The sequence below is a fragment of the Cervus elaphus genome, chromosome 22 (genome assembly GCF_910594005.1).
Source record: "Cervus elaphus chromosome 22, mCerEla1.1, whole genome shotgun sequence".
Lineage (NCBI taxonomy): Eukaryota > Metazoa > Chordata > Mammalia > Artiodactyla > Cervidae > Cervus > Cervus elaphus.
The window spans coordinates 10,863,043-10,884,431 of NC_057836.1; the positions used below are offsets into that span (position 1 = coordinate 10,863,043).

At 40.8% G+C, this 21,389-nt stretch overlaps 1 protein-coding gene across 4 annotated transcripts in view; it reads right to left on the reverse strand.

The window, feature by feature from the left end:
* The window catches only part of BCL2L13 (BCL2 like 13), a 49,728-nt gene that overhangs the window by 12,242 nt on the left and 16,097 nt on the right, over positions 1–21,389 (reverse strand). For 2 of the 4 annotated variants that reach the window (XM_043882637.1, XM_043882638.1), the window contains exons 3-5: positions 11,130–11,237; positions 8,391–8,547; positions 4,758–4,827 (exon numbers count right to left, since the gene is read on the reverse strand). In XM_043882637.1, the coding sequence (XP_043738572.1) occupies positions 4,758–4,827; positions 8,391–8,547; positions 11,130–11,237 (335 nt within the window). Of the gene's footprint in view, positions 1–4,757; positions 4,828–8,390; positions 8,548–11,129; positions 11,238–21,389 lie in introns of those variants that run through there. The other 2 variants (XM_043882640.1, XM_043882639.1) reach the window with 2 other exon arrangements.

Below are 21,389 nucleotides of genomic sequence, written 5' to 3' on the forward strand. Positions count from 1 at the left end.
ACTAGAAAACACATTTTGGTGCATCACTATGGAATTCCCTTTTTATTACAATAAACAGTATTTTACATAAAACAATAAACTCAACTGGAATTCTGGAGAAAAGCGCATGTATGTTCTATACCACAGGGTGGTAGAAATGTTGTTATATGGAAACGACCAGGCCTCTGTGTGTGTGTACACACACGCATGTGTATGTGTAATTACGTGTGTACAGGAAATTCACTGAGGCATTATAACAGCTGAAGCCTGGAAATGACCCAAGAGGCACTGTCAAATTTTGGTCATCCAGAAAAGTATCATGAAGCTGTTAAAGTGAATTAGATTGTGCTCTGCTCAACTGCCAAGATTTATTGTCAGTGAAAACAGATAAAGCAGGCTATGCACAATAACGGCACCATCTGCGTGAGCACTGCAGAACCCTACAGTATTTCTGGAAAACACCTAAGAACCTGTCGACAGTGCGAGCCTGAGGAGAGCGCAGCGGTGACAGGGCGGGGACGCACTCTCAAGCGCGCGTCTTCTGCACCTGGTGCACGTTGTCCCTGTCCTTTCATTACCTATTTGAACACAACACCTCCAAAGTCATGGACCATCTTACACAAGTCATCAAAAACCAGAGGTGTTATTACTTCTAATGACCTTATGGCTCAACATTAAAAAGTCATCAAAACTTATGACAGAGACTAACTAGTCCCTTTCCTTCCCCAAAACCCCTGCACAGTGAAGAGAACTAAGTACTTTCAGTTAACCATCTGCCTGAAATCCTTCTGTCTACAACATCAAAAAGGACCGCCAAAGGAAATGAAACCAGTTTCCTGTCACTGACCTGCCAAGGTCATAGCTGAGGGATTACAATATATTTCTGCAGAAGAGGACAAACAGAAAAGACAATGAGTTTATATCCTTACTAATAATCTCTGGTTTTTTTTTTTTAAGTAAAAGCGTTTCCGAGGGGATCTCTATTTAAAAATCTGAAAGAAAAATGTGACAAGCACACATCTTTCCTTTTTGGTATTCTAAAAGAACTCTAGCCCCAAGCGCAGTCAAAATCGCTTCTCAGCACCAGCAGAGGGGAACAGGATTGCAGACAGGACTCTACGAGGCTTTCTGCACAAGCAGACACCTGCAGCACTTCTGAAAACAGAACAACATAGCTGCTCGTCCAGCTCCATATTCAGTCTCAGTTGGGGCAGGGAGGGGAGCTGTGAACCAGCCCAACAGACATGTCACATCAACCCCTAGGGCCTGGGGCCCTCCATACCTCAAAACATTCTCATTTCCCACAGTAATGTAATACATGCAATGTCTTAAAGTTATTCACATTTAAGCTCTATTGCCTCTCAGAAATATGAGTTGCAAATGTTTCAGACTTGCCATATAGAGTAACACTCTTAATGTTTCAAAATTCACCTCTTTCACGTATCAAACGTAGCTGCCCTAGTTTTATGATATAATAATCTAGAGATAAGCCTGTAATCCTCTCACTGTCTTAACTTTAGTCCTGAACTGTATTCCCTCTCATTCATTATTACTTTTTACGCTGAAATCTAACCTTCTAGTCCGTTCTTCATATAGCAACTGCTCCACCACTTTCATCATTTAAGTTACTCTTTCCTGAATCTTCTCCATCGTAATTACATCCTCCTTGAAATGCAGTGAGTGCAGAGGCTTCCTTTTATAAGACTGGCATCTTCTACTTGGTTGATGACACTCTCACAGTTTGTTTTAACTTAGATCGTCTTTGTACAATCATACCCACTGACCTCTAACTGCTGTGGTCACAAAGCTTCATGGGTATTTCTACAACTGTTTCCATCAACTTCACATTTTACTACCCACAAGAGTTCTATATCATCTGTACACCTAATGGACAGCAAGGAGAGCAAACCAGTCAGTCCTAAGGAAGATCAACCCTAAAAACTCACTGGAAGGACTGATGTTGAAACTGAAGCTCTGATACTTTGGCCACCTGATGCGAAGAGCTGACTCACTGGAAAAGACCCCGAAGCTCGGCAAGATTGAGGGCAAGAGGAGAAGAGGGCAGCAGAGGATGAAATGGTTGGATGGCATCACTGACTCAATGGACATGAACTTGGGTGAACTCTGGAAGATGGTGAGGGACAGGGAGGCCTGGCAAATACTATTTATAAGCATTGTTTGGATCTCAATTCTCAAATGAGCTTAGGAAAATATCTTCATGAAACAACTGGGAAGATTTGAATTCTGAACAGACTGTGTGATATTAAAATTACTGTTAATAACTGAGGTGTTAGAAATACACACTAATGTATCTATAGGGTGTGCATCATGGTAATCCAGGGAACAGTGGGGAACAGATGGAACGAGGCCAGACACAGGCTGACAGCTGCTGAGGCCAAGGCACGGGTGCAGGTCTGTTACACCGTGTGCTCCACTCTGTGCACGCCTGACGTTTCAGTGAAAGACTGTAAAAGATGAGTGATGTAACATGCCACCAGAAACCAACCAAGGCAAATAACGGACTTTTCCTTGCTACTGTATTTCCACAGTCTACTTGCTACCACGTGAGCACCAGGCACTAAACACTCTAGCTTTTCTCTTTGATGGTCATTTTCTTCTTTTCCTATAAGCAGATAAGTTCACAGGAAAAACAGATCACCATGAGGGATTTTAAAAAAGAATTAAAGATATCTACAATTAAAGAATTAAAGAATATCTACAATTCTGAGATAACGACTATGGATTATTAATATTCTGGCACACATTCCAATTATTTTTCTCAGTATATACATTCTATACAGCCTACATTTACACATAAACTTTTGAAAAAATCATTCTATTAATATGGGTTTATGACCAGTTTTTTTTCTCCACTTACTTTGATTAAAGAGCATTTTACCAACATGCTTTTATAATCCCTACTCAGATGAACAGACATTCAGCTTGGAAACTGGGCATGCTTTGTGGACACTTTTTCATTTGTGCCTCATTTACCTACCAGACAGCCACTTCATATGGTGATGTTATATCAAAATTTTGCAAATACTTGTGCAAAATATAAGATATGGGCTAAATATAAAATATGGGCTAAATGCTTAAATTAGCCGATCTAATTCTGATTGGGGTGGAAGGAGGCGTTTCGGCCGCCTATCTTGCCAAGCTGGGTTCTTTTTCTGCCCTCAGGGACTCAGGGAGCAGTGCTAGACTCTGCAGAGCAGGTCCTATTCCCATGGAGGCTCAAGCCCCATGGAGTCTGGCCTATGGTTCAGGTGAGGGACTGAAATGAAGCAGGGAATGGGGCGGTGGGGAAGAAAGATGGGTGAAGAAGGAATGTGAAGACCGGGGTTACTTTCATTTTTTTAGATAACCATAGGACAAGGAAAGGAAGACACACAAGAGTCGACTGTAACAATCTTAGACAAGGGCAACAGGAGAAGAATGTAAGATAGGGGACAAGGCTAGTGATATTAGAGATCTCAATTATTTGCTGTTGGATATTTCCATCATATCCAACATCATAACCAAGAAATACATCATAACCAAGCTCACTTTTATTTATAAAATCTATTTCAAGTGTTCCTAAGAGAGGTCTGCTTTATTCCATGAAAGTAAGTGAAACAGATATTCTAACAACTCTTTCACAGTAGTAACATAATAAAACTCTGTAACAGTGACTGCTTGGGAACAAGGCTCCATGTGTCAAATCTAACACAACAGCCACTGTTTGCAGAGTGCTCACTCCAGTGGTGCCAGACAATGCCCTAAAACAAGCACTCAACACACATGATGTCATTCCGTTCTATTAACACTTCTGAGGTTAGTGGTATGGTCTCCATGTCACAGACGTGAACATCAAGACCTCACCTGCTTAACTAACCTGGCCTAAGATATGCACCTAGTCAGCGGCAAAGCTGATATGGAAACAAGTCCGATTACAGGCCCATGATGCTAATGATTATGCCCTAATGCCTCCAAAGCCTGTATTAAGGTGAATAAAAATAATATACATCAATCAGCTATATGAGGTCACACAGTCTGGCTTACAGCAGTATAATTCTCAGTAGAGGGGCTACTTATAAAAATAACTGCACTGCACTCTCTCATCCCAAACACCACATCACTAAGGGCCAGACCTCCTCCTGGTGAGCTGGATGAGCCTAGACCACCTCTCCCAAGACTCTGCCTCAGCAAGGTGACAAGTGGACCACAAAGCCTGACACAGTGGTGAGCAGCAAAGGACAGCAGAAAGACACTAAACACTGAAGTGGGAATCAGACCTCAGCTCCAGGGCTGGTTCTAACATGTACTGGTCACTGGGTCTTAAGCAAGAACTCTTGTTTTAAAAAAACAGATTCTTCACCTGACCTAACAAGACAAAAGCTAATAAAGTCCCTTCTGCCCGCTCTGAGGGGACAGCTGCAACGCTCAGACGAGGCATGGCATGAGACACCTTGTAAACATCAGCACAACCAGGGCTCCTCTGTGAGAACCCCAGAAGCTGTCCCAAACGAAGCCTGTGCTTTCCCCCCAAGACATACTCACCTGTGTGCAAACAACCTTCTGGAGAGAAATGAAGTGATAATGGGGATTCAGGACAGATGGAAGGAAGACGGTGCACGACAGCACCCTTGGTTCTGGGCCAGCCTTGATCAGATACACCCACGTAACACAGCTGGGTTCATGGAACAATGAGCTCTCACACGATGCTAACAATCCCTCCTGGACTTTATCATAAACACACTAAAATCTTGTAACATAAAAGATAACTTGGTTTATACCTTATTCCAGCCGCTGGCATGAACTGTGGTCTCCAGTGTACATTCCCGATATGCCTGATATGTCACTGGCCTGTAGAGATTTTTTTTAAAAATCTGTGTCACAAAGAAGGAAAACTCTAAATTTCCAGATGAATAAATATACAGTCACTACTCTGCTGTAGAACTTGCACTAAAGTAACACAGATGATTCAACAGATAATTTTCTATGAGACTGGCTTTTACCATTTGCTATGCATTTTTCTTTAAGCATTCTCTACAGGTGAGATTTATGCTACCAGCTTGGGAAAGCAGTTCACAACATAAGAAAAATAACAAATTTTTTGTAATTGTTTGAATTTTATCCAACAAGATTTCTATGTAGCACATAAATATATACACTCAGGTTATTAATAGAATCAAGTAAGAGCAAACAATAAAAATGATCTCGTTAATATGAAAGAACAATTTAAACTTTTAAAGGCAAAAAATGTCAAGTATTTAAACTTACAGAGACACTGCCACTGGAAGACTTTTCAAACTGGAGGCGTAAGAAGGCAAACAAACGTGCTACCTTAAACCTGGAGTCACTGACACCAGCTCCAGGGCAAGGCTCTCCTGTCCATTCCGGTCACACAGACACTCGGCTACTGAGGGGATGTGAGTGCTGTGTTCTAAGCCTGGGTTTCTGTGCAAATCAACAACCACAACAGATACGTGGCAGCAAGATGAAGGCATCAAGTGCTTGCACAACAGACAATAAAAATTTACCTCCACCCACCTTTTGTGGGCAAAGAATTAACACAGTTGTTAAAAAAAGGAGGAGTCCTGCTTTTAAAGGATTGTAAAATTCACTCCAAAGGCATTTTCTGCTTTGAACAACCTGATCACTTCAGTCTTTTGAACAGTTAACACTTATAACAGGTATACTTCTTAGTAGCTTACTGTTATGTTTTACATTTTAATACATTTGTGCTTTATATCCTAATACACACTAAGAAACTGAAGCTCAGAAAAGCTAAGAGACTATCCCAAATCCACAGAGATGGCAAAGAGCAACACAGAACAGGAATTCACACCCAATGAACTCTGGCTCCAAAGGCCACAAGGTTCCTGTTTTGAATCAGGGTTTTGACATGGTCATGATGACAGTGATGCCCCTGGTAGCTGGCCAGCATCTGGACTGTGATGGGAGAGGAACACACCAGACTGCAGAGATTTGCTAAGAAAAAAGACCCTACAACAGCTCACCAATTATTTCTGTAATGGATACATGTTAAAGCTAGAATATTTTTAACACTGAGTTAAATACAATATATTTTAAAATCTACATTTAATTTTTTTATACAGCTGCTAGAAAACGTCAAGTTACATACATGTGACCTTCACTTCCCTGCTGGACAGCGCACAGGTCTGGACGTTTCAGAGGACAGCTCTGACAACACACATGTGGCCCTTTTCTGTAAGTCTGTGTGACAGTGTACCACAGGGACACTGAAGTGCCAAGACCATGGGTCGCCTTTCTAGTAAGATATTATGTACGACCTTCCTGCTGTCACATTTCCACTAAAGTACCTGGAGAACAGCTGGAAGACTTGGGCTGACACTAGGTGGCCGTGACACTGGACTCCAGCAAACAGGCTACCATCTGCTGCTCATGTGCTCCCTGCAGCTCTACTTGGTCCCTTCACTTCCTTTCCTGAACTGAACTGTCCACTGCTGCTGGGCGGCACAGAGGTCCGGATGGGGAGTTTATCAGGCTAAATGACGTTAGCATCCGCCAGAATTAAACACGATTTGAAACGTTGTATGTACACATATACATGCACATTAAGAGATTCAGCAGATTAAAACGTTCAAAGGAAAATTTAAACATAGAAAAACAAGCCTGATCTAATGAGCGACTTGAACTCTGCAAAGAAGAAAACTGAGGGGCAGAACTTTTTTTAACTTAAATTTCTTTCTTTCTTTTGCCATTCTGTGAGGCTTGCAGGCTTAGGGATTGCACCTGCACCCTTGGTAGTGAAACTGCAGAGTCTAACCACTGGACAGCCAGGCCAATTTGAAAAAAAAGACCTTCAAATTGCTGGTGCTTGGCTATGTGAAGAGTTCACAATTAATTTTCTACTTCAACAAAACTAGAGGAATAAGTGGTATTTTCCACCTTAAACGATACTGCCACCAACCTGTATAATACTTCTAGTTCATCATCAGTTATTCTCAAGGTATTAGTAACTTTTTAGAGTTGTTAAGCTACAGGGGAAAACAAAACAAATATTTATCCAAGACTATATTTTTAAAAATATACTTTACTTTGCAATGAAAAGGTACCATCTCTTCCTGTGGATCATGAAAAGGACTCCAAAAACATACAATCCTGTCCTTCACATATTTTTACGTATATAAAACTATACTGTTTCTCAGAGAACTGAAAATATCCCCGTAAAGTTAAAATTAACACAGAAACTAAGATGGAGGGAAATGATTGACACAAATAATCTGCATCAAGGTTGGGAACAATTTTTTGCCTCATGCTTCTCAGTCACTTTACTCCCAGTCCTAACCGCTTTTATAAGTTTTCTATGTTTATTTTGGCCAAACAGCAGGTTTCTTCAAGTCTAAGATGAAATCTCAACATATAAACTAAATGAAAGTATGGCTCTTCTGGCGTCAGAAGCTTGGAAACTGCCTAACCGAATCCGCCCCCCACCAACACTCCATAAGCCACTGCTGGGCTGCACCTCCAAATTTCCTGTGGAAGCTGTAATTCCCACAACCAAGATCTTGTCTCCACATTTATTTTTAAAACTTTCTATTATAAACTTAAGAAAATCTAGATATGATTTTCATTTCACTGCTTCCTATGTATAGCTTGGATTTTTACATTTGCTCATGTCACCAGAATGTGAAAAAACAAACTGAATTCTCCTTAAACTCAAATTGCTTCCTTCTAACAAATGGTAACATACACACTTTGCTTTGTCAAGGTAAGGGATCACCTACTACAACAGTGACTTGGCACCTGAATATCAGACCTTTTAGTGAAGGAACTGTCTTCACCTTGTTTTAGCAGCAGTCAATCTTTATTAAAACAGACATTTTTTTCTAATTCATACCAATTTCTTAATGATTCTAAGCAAAGAATTAAGGGAAAGGAATTTTTAAGATTTTCAATAAATGACTTGGCTTTATATTAACAGACTTTCACGTTGAGCTTCTTGCTTCTGGCTGACAGCTGGAAGAGAAGTTCCCACAGCAGGCGTGTGGCAGAAGCACCATGGGCAGGTGTGCAACTCAAAGTTGAGTCACATCCGGGCGCCCCAAGCTGACACAATGCCAACCCCACCATACAGTGCATGAGACCCAGCCATTCCAGTCATGCTGGCCATGAGAGTGGGGGTAAAAAGTGGTTAGGACCAGTGAAACAGCCTGTGGTTACAACCAGGGAAAGCATCTGTTGAAACCAGACAGTCCAACAAATAAATACAGTCAAATTCATGCTGGAACAATTAAATCACTGCTCAAAATGAAAAAGGAGAGGATTAGGGAAAGCAAAAAAGGAAAAAATGAAGTCAAGTGAGAAAAGTGACACCGTTCACCTAAAACGAGGCGCCTTCAGAGCGTGGAGTGGTGGGGACTTGCCCAAAGGGCACTCACCCGCTGAGCAGCGTCTGCAAGGCCCCGAGCAGAGGTGCCTGCAGCTCCTGCGCCGCCTTCTCCCCGAGGTGGGCCAGGCAGTCCTCCACGGAGCTGTCCGGGTTCGCGGGGCTGAACACGGGCGAGGTGTGGCGGTCGAAGCCTGTGCTGGCGAAGGCTGAAGAAGCAAAAGGAGCACCCTCATGAATGAGCAGGTGAGACGTTGTGCTGTAAGCCCAGGGGATTACTATGCGGACTACTGGGAACCACAACAACGAGTAAGCCACTGAAAAACGTCAGACAATTGTTAAAGAAAGATTTTTATGGAAAATCTCAGTTTCAAGAGAAGAAAAAGGCTAACCTGACACGTCAAAATGCACACACCAGCTTTGTGAATGACTGCAGACCTGTTCCGACCAAGATGGTGAAGGACAGTCTCTCCCAGCCCATCACCCAGGGGGTCTGACGATTTATTTTTGCCTCTAGAAACGTGGCTCTTCTTAAACCAGATTCTCATCAGTTTTTCCACCTCAGAGGACCTCGTGACCTTCATTCCCTTTCAGAGCAAACTTTTAAACCCACGTGTCCACAACACGGACACGTTTTATAGGTATGGACACCGCCCACCCACACAACCAGCCCCTCCTCCATTCCTCACTCCCTGTTACACAGACGCAGCCCTGCTCTGACCACAGTAATAATCCATGCTGGTCCAGGAAGCAGACAGGACGTATAACCCCTGGGAGTGGGGACAAGCGGCATGCTGTCCCGGGAATCTACCCTGTTTGTAGCATCAATCAGTTAAAAACGTCAGGAAAGGAAAATAAAAGAAGATTAACGTTAGGTTTCTGGATTTCTATAAATTTATATTTATATTCTTTCCTTACTAACAGGGAGCTGATTTATAGACATGATTTCTTATTTTTTCTTGTTAAAAATTACTGGGCAGGGAATTCTTTGGTCCACTAGTTAGGACCAATACTTTCACTGCCAGCGGCCTAGATTTAGATTTGATCCCTGGTTGGAGAACTATGATCCTACAAGCAGTGTAGGGAAGCAAATCAAATCAATCAAATCCCATCAATACGATCCATTCATAATTGTAATTGGATCCATAATCCAATCTAATTGATCCCACTGAATTAATCCCATCAATAAATCACGTAAATCCAGTCAATGCTACTGCACAATTAATACAGTATGTTGCCAATATAACTTTCATATGCACTGAGAAGCCAAAAAATTCATGTAATTTTTTTATTAAAAACACCTACTCTACTGCAGTTGTCTGAAAGCAAACCCACAGTGTCTCTGAGGTATGCCTATTTCCAATTCCAATTCCAACCTGCTACTCTAGCCATCCTATCTCACCTGAGGGGGAGGGGAAAAAAAACTCAGAAAGTGGCATGAAGTTCACAGTCCAGAGGCATAAGCTCACTGAAGACTGAGACCTAATCACAGGGTCCCGGAGAGCTTCCCCGGACAGCCCACCACCACATCCCTAAATGCTGATTTACAACAGTCCCTGTTATTCAGTCAAATCAAATCAATCCGATCCCATTCCATCAAATCCATCAAAATTAAATAAATCAAATCACTCAAATCAAATAAATAAAATCTTATAAAATCAAACAAAAAAAAATATGTATGTGTGAATGGCCCTTGAAAATACTGTGCTAAGTGAAAGAAGCCAGTCACAAACCACTCCTCAGTGCATGATTCCATTTACATGGAGAACCTCACAGGAAAATGTATGGAGGCAGAAAGCAGATTAGTTGGGGGTGAGTATGGTGCAGGAGTGGGAGCAGATGGGAAGTCACTGTTAACTTATATAGTGTTTCTTTGGGGGATGTTAACAATGTTCTACTTTTAGACTGTGGTGATGGTTGTACAATTCTGTGAATATACTAACCACTGAATTGTGTACCTTTAAGATGGATACATTTTTGGTATATATCTCAATAAAGCTTCAAAAATTATTTATGGAAAGCAAAGCAAGATATAACCCAGCACTGCTCTGGTGGTACAGTGGTTAAGAATCCGCCTGCAATGCAGGGGACACGGGTTCAATCCCTGGTCTGGGAAAATTCTACATGCCACAGAGCAACTGGGCCCCTGCTCCACAACTGTGAGCCTGCACGCCCTGGAGCCTGACCCTATAGTAAGAGAACGCACCACAGTGAAGAGCACACCCCCTCACCATAACTAGAGACAGCCTGTGTGCAGCCACGAAGACCCAGCAGAGCCAAAAGTAAAATAAAAATAATTTTTTAAAAAAGAAATAACCCAAATGCTCCCCTCCATAATAAGGGAAAGACTAAGTAAATCTTTGTTTGATATACGGATTCTTAAAGTTTTCAATTTAATGTCAAGCACAAAGTCTGTGGCCATAAAATCACAGGCACACTGCTGCGACCACCATCTACAATATATGCATGAGAATGAAGGCAGCACGCTGACAGCTCTCTCTCTAACGTTATTAATACAAAGATAAATCACACTGAACGGCAAGTACCTTAACGTGACTGTTGAGTCCAATACTTACCACCAAAAAAGGGTCCATCTCATCTGCTGGGTATATTTTGGAAACTTATTAATATAAACAGACCCCCCAGGAAAGGAAAAGGTACCTTCTAGTTTCACCACTATAATCCTAGACCCAAGAAGTTCTGTAATGTTGTGAACACTTAAATGTAAAAAAACAAATGAAACCACACCAAACAGAGACACTAACTAACTAGGAAATAAGAATAAAGAGACCTTCAGAAATTTCTTTGTCCAGGGATTTGAGCTCTTCTTCAATTTCAGTTTTAACTTTTAATAAAACTTCTTGATCCAGAGATTGTGAAACTGTATCCTGCTGAACCCCTGAAAGCAACAAGAAAGGTTACTATAGAAAGACGGAAAACATTAGAACATGGGTAGGATGTTTAAGCATTAAGTCAGAAAGTACAAAATCAAAACTCATCATGCCCAGGGGCTAGGAGAATCGTAAAAATGAGGCGGCTGAGGCCAGGCAGGCTGCACCACTAGCCCGTCCCTGGAGGAGCTGTGACTGGAGCTCAGGCCTCAGGCCAGTGTGAGGACAGAACCATCAATTCAGCCTGTGTCCTCGTCTTCCGGTTGGGCTGCCAGGAAGACGACAGCTCAGAAACATTTCTGACATAATAGAGAAGAAAACCTGAAAGGCTATCATGTTCCCTTACCTTCATATCTTCATGCAAACTGCAGTCCAAGAGAAGGCCCATGATCAACAAAGCATTTGTATCTTCCAACTTAGGAAAACCATGAACATAACCAAGTGTGAGGCAAAAGCTACTCTCATGCAGTAAAAGGAAAGGAAGGGTTTGGTCTGTAGCACAGAAAGGAAAACAAAGAGGACTAACCAAAATAAAACTCAGATCCTCAAAAGGGTTTTTTTTTGTCATGGAAAATATAAAATTCCTTAGGTATTTCTACCAGAAATGCAACAGAAAGGATCCCCTCATGGTCACGGTTAATACATATCTGGTTAAATGACATTTCATTTAACATTTCTGTCTATGTAAATATCTTAGTTGAAACTATATAGATAAAAATTTTAAAACATTACCTACAACAATATGCTACTAAGCAACCAATGGATCACTGAAGAAATCAAAATGGAAATCAAAAATACCTGGAGACCAATGAAAATGAAAACACAACAACCCCAAATCCATGGATTAAAGATTTATAAGACCTGAAACCATAAAATTCTAGAAGAAAACAGGCAGTATGCACTTTGACATGGATCTTAGCATTATTTTTTTGGCTATGTCTCCTCAGGCAAGTGAACAAAAGCAAAAATGAACAAATGGGACTACATCAAACTAAAAAGCCTTGGCATGGTGAAGAAAACCATGTGCAAAGCATAAAGGAAACCTAATGAATAGAAGATATTTGCAAACGATAATATCTAGCATATATAAAGAACACATACAGCTGGAAATTAAAAACAAAAAAACAGAAAAACCTCAATTTAAATTGGGCAAAGGACCTCAATAGGTATTTCCAAAGACACAAAGATGCCACCAGGCACATGAAAAGATGTTCAACATCACTAAATACCAGGAAAATGCAAATCAAAGCCACACTGAGATTATTACCTCATACCTGTCAAAACGGCTATTACCAAAGAGACAGTAAATAACAAATACTGGAAAGGTGGTACACTGTTGATGAAAACGGAGATGATACATGTGGCTGTAACTGATACAGTCAACATGGAAACCAATCCAGAGGTTCCTCAAAAAGTTAAAAACAGACTACCATAGTATCCAACAATTCCACTTCTAGATATTATGGTGAAGAAAATAATTCAAAAAGATTTATGTGTGTATACATATATATACGAGGCTTCCCTTGTGGCTCAGCTGGTAAAGAACTGACCTGCAAGGTGGGAGACCTGGGTTCGATCCCTGGGTTGGGAAGATCCCCTGGAGAAGGGAAAGGCTACCCACTCCAGTATTCTGGCCTGAAGAATTCTATGGACTGACTGCATAGTCCATGGTCACAGAGTCAGACACGACTGAGCAACTTTCATATACACACACACACACACACCCTGAAGAAAAAGAAATGCAAAAAGGCAAAATGATTGCCTGAGGAGATACAAATAGCTGAGAAAAGAAGAGAAGCAAAATGCAAAGGAGAAAAGGAAAGATATACCCATTTGAATATGAGTTCCAAAGAACAGCAAGAAGAGATAAGAAAGCCTTCCTCAGTGATCAATGCGAAGAACTAGACGAAAACAATAGAACAGGAAAGACTAGAGATCTTTTCAAGAAAATTAGAGATATCAAGTGAACATTTCATGCAAAGATGGGCACAATAAAGGACAGAAATGGTATGGACCTAACAGAACCAAAAGATATTAAGAAGAGGTGGCAAGAATACACAGAAGAACTATACAAAAAAGATCTTCATGATGCCAAAAAAAAAAAAAAAAAATCTTCATGACCCAGATAACCACGAAAGAGTGATCACTCACCTAGAGCCTGACATCCTGGAATGTGAAGTCAAGTGGGCCTTAGGAAGCATCACTATGAACAAAACTAGTGGAGGGAATGGAATTCCAGCTGAGCTATTTCAAATCCTAAAAGATGATGCTGTGAAAGTGCTGCACTCAATATGCCAGCAAGTTTGGAAAACTCAGCAGTGGCCACAGGATTGAAAATGGTCTATTTTCATTCCAATCCCAAAGAAAAGCAATGCCAAATAATGCTCAAACTATCGCAGAATTACACTCATCTCACATGCTAGCAAAGTAATGCTCAAAATTCTCCAAATCAGGCTTCAACAGTACGTGAACTGTGAACTTCCAGATGTTCAAGCTGGATTTAGAAAAGGCAGAGGAACCAGAGATCAAATTGTCAACACCCGCTGGATCATCAAAAAAGCAAGAGAGTTCCAGAATAACATCTACTTCTGCTTTATTGACTACGCCAAAGCATTTGACTGTGTGGATCACAACAAACGGTAGAAAACTCTTAAAGAGATGGGAACACCAGACCACCTGACCTGCCTCCTGAGAAATCCGTATGCAGGTCAAGAAGCAACAGTTAGAACTGGACATGGAACAACAGACTGGTTCCAGATGGGGAAAGGAGTATGTCACGGCTGCATACTGTCATCCTGCTTATTTAACTTCTATGCAGAGTACACCATGAGCAATGCTGGGCTGGATAAATCACAAGCTGGCATCAAGATGGCTGGGAGAAATATCAATAACCTCAGATATGCAGATGACACTACCTTTATGTCAGAAAGCAAAGAAGAACTAAAGAGCCTTTTGATGAAAGTGAAAGAGGAGAGTGAAAAAGTTGGTTGAAAACAACATTCAGAAAACTAAGATCATGGCAGCCGGTCCCATCACTTCATGACACATAGAGAAACAATGGAAACAGTGACAGACTTTTATTTTTTGGGCTCCAAAATCACTGCAGATGGTGACTGCAGCCAAGAAATTAAAAGACACTGGCTCCTTGGAAGAAAAGCTATGACCAACCTAGACAGCATATTAAAAAGCAGAGACATTACTTTGCCAACAAAGGTCTGTCTAGTCAAAGCTATAGTTTTTCCAGTAGTCATATATGGATGGGAGAGTTGGAATATAAATACTGAAATGGATGAGATGGTTGGATGAGTCTGTTTCTGTTTTGTTATATTTGTCGTTTCGTTTTTTAGATTCCATATATAAGTGAAATCATACGGTATTTGTCTTTGTCTGACTTCTTTCACCCAGCATAATACCCTCTAGGCCCATCCATGTTGTCACAGACGGCAGGATTTTATTCTTTTTTAGTGGCTGAACAGTTAAGTTCGGTTCAGTTGCTCAGTCGTGTCCAACTCTTTGTGACGCCATGGACTGCAGCACGCCAGGCCTCCCTGTCTATCACCAACTCCCGGATTTTACTCAAACTCATGTCTATTGAGTTGGTGATGCCATCCAACCGTCTCATCCACTTCAGCATTCTTGCCGTGAGAACCCCATGGACAGTATCCTACCATACATGTACCACATCTTCTGTATCCATCAGTTTGTCTGCTGACGGACACTGAGGTGGTTTCCATACCTGATTACTGTAGAGAGAGCTGCAGTGAACACGGGTGTGTATCAGTTCAGTCGCTCAGTCACGTCCAACTCTGCGACTCTTTCAGACTCTTTGAACTGAACCTAACTCAACTATTCAGACACTAAAAAAGAATGAAATCCTGCCATCTGTGACAACACGGATGGGCCTAGAGGATATTATGCTAAGTGAAAGAAGTCAGACAAAGACAAATACCATATGATTTCACTTATATATGGAATCTAAAAAACAAAACAAATGAACAAATGTAACAAAACAGAAACAGACTCATAGAGAACAAACAGCTAGCTACCAGAAGGGAGAGGGGTGGGGGTGATTTAAAAAAAAAAGGATGGTAATTAGCCTGCTTATGGCGATCACTTCACAATGAATGTTTATATGAAACCATCACACTGTACGCCTTAAATATATGCAATTTTTGTTAATGATTCCTAATAAAGCCGGTAAGTTTTTTAATCACATAAAACAAAAACAATCTTATGCAAAATTGGAAGACAATGTATCCTATGAGGAGGGTAATCTTTATAAATTCTCGTCAAGCATAAAAATCTATCTTGGCGTATGGGTTTTTTGTTTTATTTTGGTAAAACACACCTAACAAAAATTTTACCATCTTTATCATTTTTAAGTCTACAATTCAGTGGTATTAAATACACTCATAATGTTGTACAGCCATCACTGCCATCCACCTCTGGAACTCTTCATTTTGTAAAACTGAAACTTCAGACCCATTAAACAGTAACTCTCCATTACCTCCTCTCTTCAGCCCCTGGCAACCACCACTGTGCTTTCGCTATATAATTCTGACTACCTGAAGGACTTTACCTAAGTGCAATCAGATAGCGTTTGTGTATCAGGGACTGGCTTAGTTCACTTACAGACAGACTTGTAATAAACTAAAGTTGGTTATAATTAAAACAGGTTTTCCTTTTAAAAGTAATTTGTAGTTCAGACGGCTCTACAATGGCACTGACTAATATAATCACACTAGTCAGTAAAGTGACTTCCAGAACATATGCAACATTATTAAAATAAGGCAAACACAAATCAGAAAATTATTGTGAGTCAATCTTATTTCTTTCAAAGAAATTCTCTCTTCCTTCTGGCTTTCTGGAAGGCATCTCAATAGAGGGGAAGGAAAGTTTTCCAGCCAAGCATTCCAGTTCATTACACAGGACCTCAGGCAAGGAAAATAGCCTTCTTGAACCTGTGCTGTTACTTCAACAGGAAAACATGGAGAAGGAAATGGCAACCTACTCCAGTATTCTTGCCTGGAAAAGTCCATGGACAGAGGAGCCTGGCGGGCTGCGGTCCGTGGGATTACATGACTGAGCTTGTGTGCATGAGGGTGGAGGGAGATGGGTTGGTAGTAATAAAGTGGTAGAACTAAACAAACAAACAAAAAACCAGGAAAACAATACCTGCCACAAAGGGAAGCTGTCAAGGGCAAACAGATAAGTAAGTTAAGTTCCACCACATCAAAAATGCTCACTAGAGGGCTCCCCTCGTGGTCCAGGGGTTAAGAGTCTGCCTGCCAATGCAGGGGACATGAGTTAAATCCCTGGTCCGGGAGGACACCACATTCTGCAGAGCACCTGAGTCCATGCACAAGTGCTGAGCCTGCATCTAAAGCCTGTGCTCCGCCGCAAGAGAAGCCTGAGCACCACACCTAGAGAGCAGCCCCCGCCCACTGCAACTAGAGGAAAGCCCGCGCAAGGCAACAAAGACCCAGCACAGCCAAAAAATCAACACTCCTTAAACAATGCTCTACAGATGATGGCCCCACTCACCACCCGCTCTGAACCTCTAAACGCTGTTAACCTTGCACAGCGTGCAGGCAATCAGCTCACCACGGACTCCTAATGAACGGCGTTCACACAGAACGCGCTTCAGTACACGGAGTCTGGACCAGCAGGAGTAACTTCAGTTTACACGGTGCCAAGGCGTCTGCTTTAACACCAGCCGTTACTCCTGTTCTCCAACTGCTGCAACAGAGAAAGGCTTAGGGCTTAACACCGACTGATCTAAAACTGAAATGTATCTTTTCCTGAACACATGTCCAACAAAATTTAACTAATTAATATCAAAAAATGCAGAAGAAAAGTTAACCTTTAAACTATAAGGGTACATTTCATAATAAATTTGTCTGAGACATTTCACCAGGAAGCTACAGTCCTAAATACCAAAAGGTCCCTGGTGTTCTACTTTTCCCATGTGACCTACCTCTAAGGGACTTGACTTCAAACTTTCTCTGGGCTCAACTAATCTCTGCCATGCTCAACAATGTAAGAATTTTGGTCAGTCACTGCCATGAGCTACAGCGGACACAGTGCTTTTAAGAGAAATTCTTCAAACATATTTCCACAACAGAAGCAGGGTAAACACCAGGCTGAAAAGCTTGAGTCAGCCCTTTAAGTTATGCAAAATCATCTCAAACTCAACATCTGCTAGCTTGCTCCTGACCTGTTCTTACTCAGAAACAGACTCTTGCCAGTCAATACAGCCTGCCAGGTAAACTTTTTATAAGGTTTCCTCACATAAGAGGCAGTCCCTCCATTCCACGCATTCTAGAATTTATCCTCAAATTAAGCTGGATCATCAGAAAAATCCCCAGACAGTATCAACTATCTGTTTCAACGGAGTGCACTTTAGTGCCATTTCCTTAGCTTTTATCCAGAATTCCACAAAAAGACAAGAGTTTTGAAATGTAACACTGTATTTGATATTGACAGTTTCTACTGCATTTCTTTGTGTCCTATGTAATAAAGCTCTAAGTGAAAAACAATTCTCTTAAAAGAATAACATTCCCCTTAAAATAGCATAGCTTCTTCTGGGAACTAAATGCAGTAGTTCCCTTTGCAGTTTCAGTTAACTGCATCAGCCCCGGTTCCAAATACTGCACAGAAAATTTTACAAACAAAATTCATTAATTTTACACCGCACACCATTCTGACTAGTGTGAAGAAATATGGCGGGGTCTTGAGACCAGCATGTCCAGACCATGTGAGGTACTCACCCATGACTACAGGAGAACACCCAGTGGCTGGTGGCAGCCAGCACCACCTGAGAATCCTGGCGCATACTCCCACGGACAGGGAGGAGCTGCCCAGCTCCACTTTGCCTTGGCTGTGCCTCTGAACCAAGCTCACTGCTCAGCACTCAGACGACTGTACGGACCCTACAGACGACACACCTGTGATCTACTGCTCCCTCTGTGGAAATGCACAGTCTTCCTATTCTGATTTCATTACAACTTACTTACTTCCATTCTGTTCTAATTACAAGCCACATTAAATGATACATGGTGTAAAATTTTAAAAAATTAACTCCTATTAAAAAAAGTAATTCTTCTTCCCACCCAGTAGGAACTCACTGCCAATTTATTCACTAACAAAAAAGACATTTTTACCTAACCTGGACTCTTCCTTTTCCTGGTTATTTATTTCTGTCCACCCTGCAAGGACCAATTTCTCTTTTTTTTGGCCATGCTACATGGCTTGCAGGATCTCAGTTCCCTGACCAGGGACTGAACCGGGCCCTCAGGAGCGAAAGCACCAAGTCCTCACCACTGGACCACGAGGGAACTCCCTGCAATGACCAATTTAAGTCTCTCTACTTTTCCACAGTATCTTCACTGACTACTTAAGTATCATTGAAAGCTGAACATGTATATCATTTAACCTGTGCCACACAGTTTAACACTTATATATACACTATCTTGTACCAATGATTTTATAGTTTATTATCATTAGTCTGACCTGATTACAAACTATTTGAGCTAGTCCCTTGGTCCTAGACTTATGTCAAGTAAGAACTAAAAACGTACACGAATATTTGACATCAAAATCAAACGTCACTGTCTCTGTGATGAAGACTCAAAGGATTACAATGTATAACCCAACAACCTTGCTGGGAAGAAAGGACACAAGAAAGGAGACAATAAAATGAAACTTATTAACAGATTCAGAGGGATTTGTAAAAGTTATCAGCATATTTTGAGGCTACCTCACTTTAAAAGGTTAAAAGAAATAAAGAAAATGAGTAGTCATTTAATGGAAGAGAGTAGGAATACAGGCGAACCACATACACAGGACAGCAACAAGAACATTTGTGGTGCCAGCCTGTGATGGAGGAAACTGCGGAGGAGGGATGGCAAGAGTAAGACCTCAACCATCATCTAATGTTCACGAGGGTCTTCACCAATGTCTGAATCACAGAATTTTAGATCCGAAAGGGTCAGGGTTAGTCCATCCATCTCATACAAAGAATATGGGACTTAGCAAATTTAGATGACTCGCCCAGGCACAAATAAATTATATAGAAATGATATTAGAAAGTAGACATTCTGATAAGAAACATTATTACTAAATTCAGAAACATATGATTACAATTTCTGAAGTATAATGAATGAAAAATAAGTAATATATGAATGACTTATTTGCCATCTGCCTCTTTTAGGAAAATCTGCATGCCTAAAACATATACACATCCCCACACCCATCACACCACTCCCAATACCACCACCATGCCACAAAGAAAATGACAATAATGTCTTGGTTACCATATGCCTCATCCTGTCAGATTAAAGAAAAGCAGCTGATTAAAGGCATACCTATTCTCATGAGACTAATGTGATGCTAATTACACATGACAAGTTGTCATACTTGATAATAAGCCATGTGGAAAACCTAAACCAGTAAAAAGTCTACTGCTGTCAGGATACAAAAGGCTATTTCTTCAGCTAACCAATGACATAGACAGATTCACTGATTTTCTTTTAATCAACCCCCAGTCCACCCTGACTTTCAAAAGCACATCGTTTAATCAACCCCCACTCCACCCTGACTTTCAAAAACACAGAGCTACACACAGGACCAATGCAGCATAAATCCTGCACTATAAATCCAGAAAAATATTTCAAAGACAAACAAACTTTATCACACTTAAATCCCACCCACCTAAATGTCAAAGAAAAGGTCAGGTGAGTCAGCAACCATCATATTCCAGCCCCAAAATGCACTCAAATGAGTATCAGATCAACAAGCTTAGAACAGTTGTATGTATGGCCTAGACCTCTGAGAGCAAGAATGTTTTCTAAATCTATGGTTCCCCAAACTGGGGCACATTAGAAGTACCAAGAGAATAATAAACAATAATGAAGCAATAATTAAAAATACAGGTTCCCAGGCCCCACGGAGCACCTGGTCCAGCAGGTGTGGGGCAGTGCTCCAAGATTGTTGTTTTGATAAGAATGCAGACATTCAGACTAGACAAGAAAGTCCAGTGAGCACCCACTCAAAGTCCGGGTTCATAGTAGTCAGGATTAAACATCTCCTGTTCCTCATAGAAAGACGGAGAAGAAACTTACACAGCGCACATCCCCAGGAATAGGGAACTGTGAACCAGAACCTGGGATCAGATTACAAGACTGGCCTGAAAGCTGACCTGAGATACTCCCCAAACTGACCTATGGAGTCAATGCAATTCCATCAAAATTCCAACTGCCTCTGGAAATGGACAAGACAGTCCTGAAATTCAAACAGAACTGCAAAAGACAGAACATGGTCAAAGCAATTTTGAAAAAGAACAAGGCTGAAGGACTACTCATACTTCACAATTTCAAAACTTACTACAAAGCTGTAAGTAGTCAACATAACGTGGTAATGGTGTAAGAACTGACATACAAACAAGTGGAATCTGAGAGCCAGAAATAAACCCATATTTAAGGTCAACTGATTTTTGATAAGGGTAAAAAGATATTCAATGAAGAAAAATATAGCCTTTACCACAAATGGCACTGGAATAACTTGATATTCTCACATAAAAGCGTGAATCTGGATCTCCACACTTCACATAAGAAAATTAATTCAACAAACAACAAGGTCCTACTGTACAGCACAGGTAACTATACCCAATCTCCTGGGATAAATCATAACGGAAAAGAATATAAAAAAATAACGCATGTATGTGTAACTAGCTCACTTTGCTATACAGCAGAAATTAGCACAACACTGTCAATCAACTAACTTCAATTTTTAAAATGTTTTAAAATTCCTAAATGGTAATAAAAAAATTAATTCAAAATGGATCAAAGATCTAAATTTAAGAGCTAAAAAGTGTAAAGCTGTTAGAAGTAAACAGGTGAAAATTTGTGTGACCCTGGATTAGGCAACTGGTTCTTAGATATAACACCAAAAAGCTAGAAATCAAAGAAAACATAAACAAGATTCCATAAAAACTTAAAACTTCTGTATGTCCAAGAAAAGACAAAGCACAGAATGGAAGACACTATCTGGAACTATCTCTCTCTCTCTCTCTTATAAGGGTCTGCTATAAAGAAGTCTTACAATTTAACAACAGAAAGACAAATAACCCAATTTTAAAATGGACAAAGTATGTGAATAAT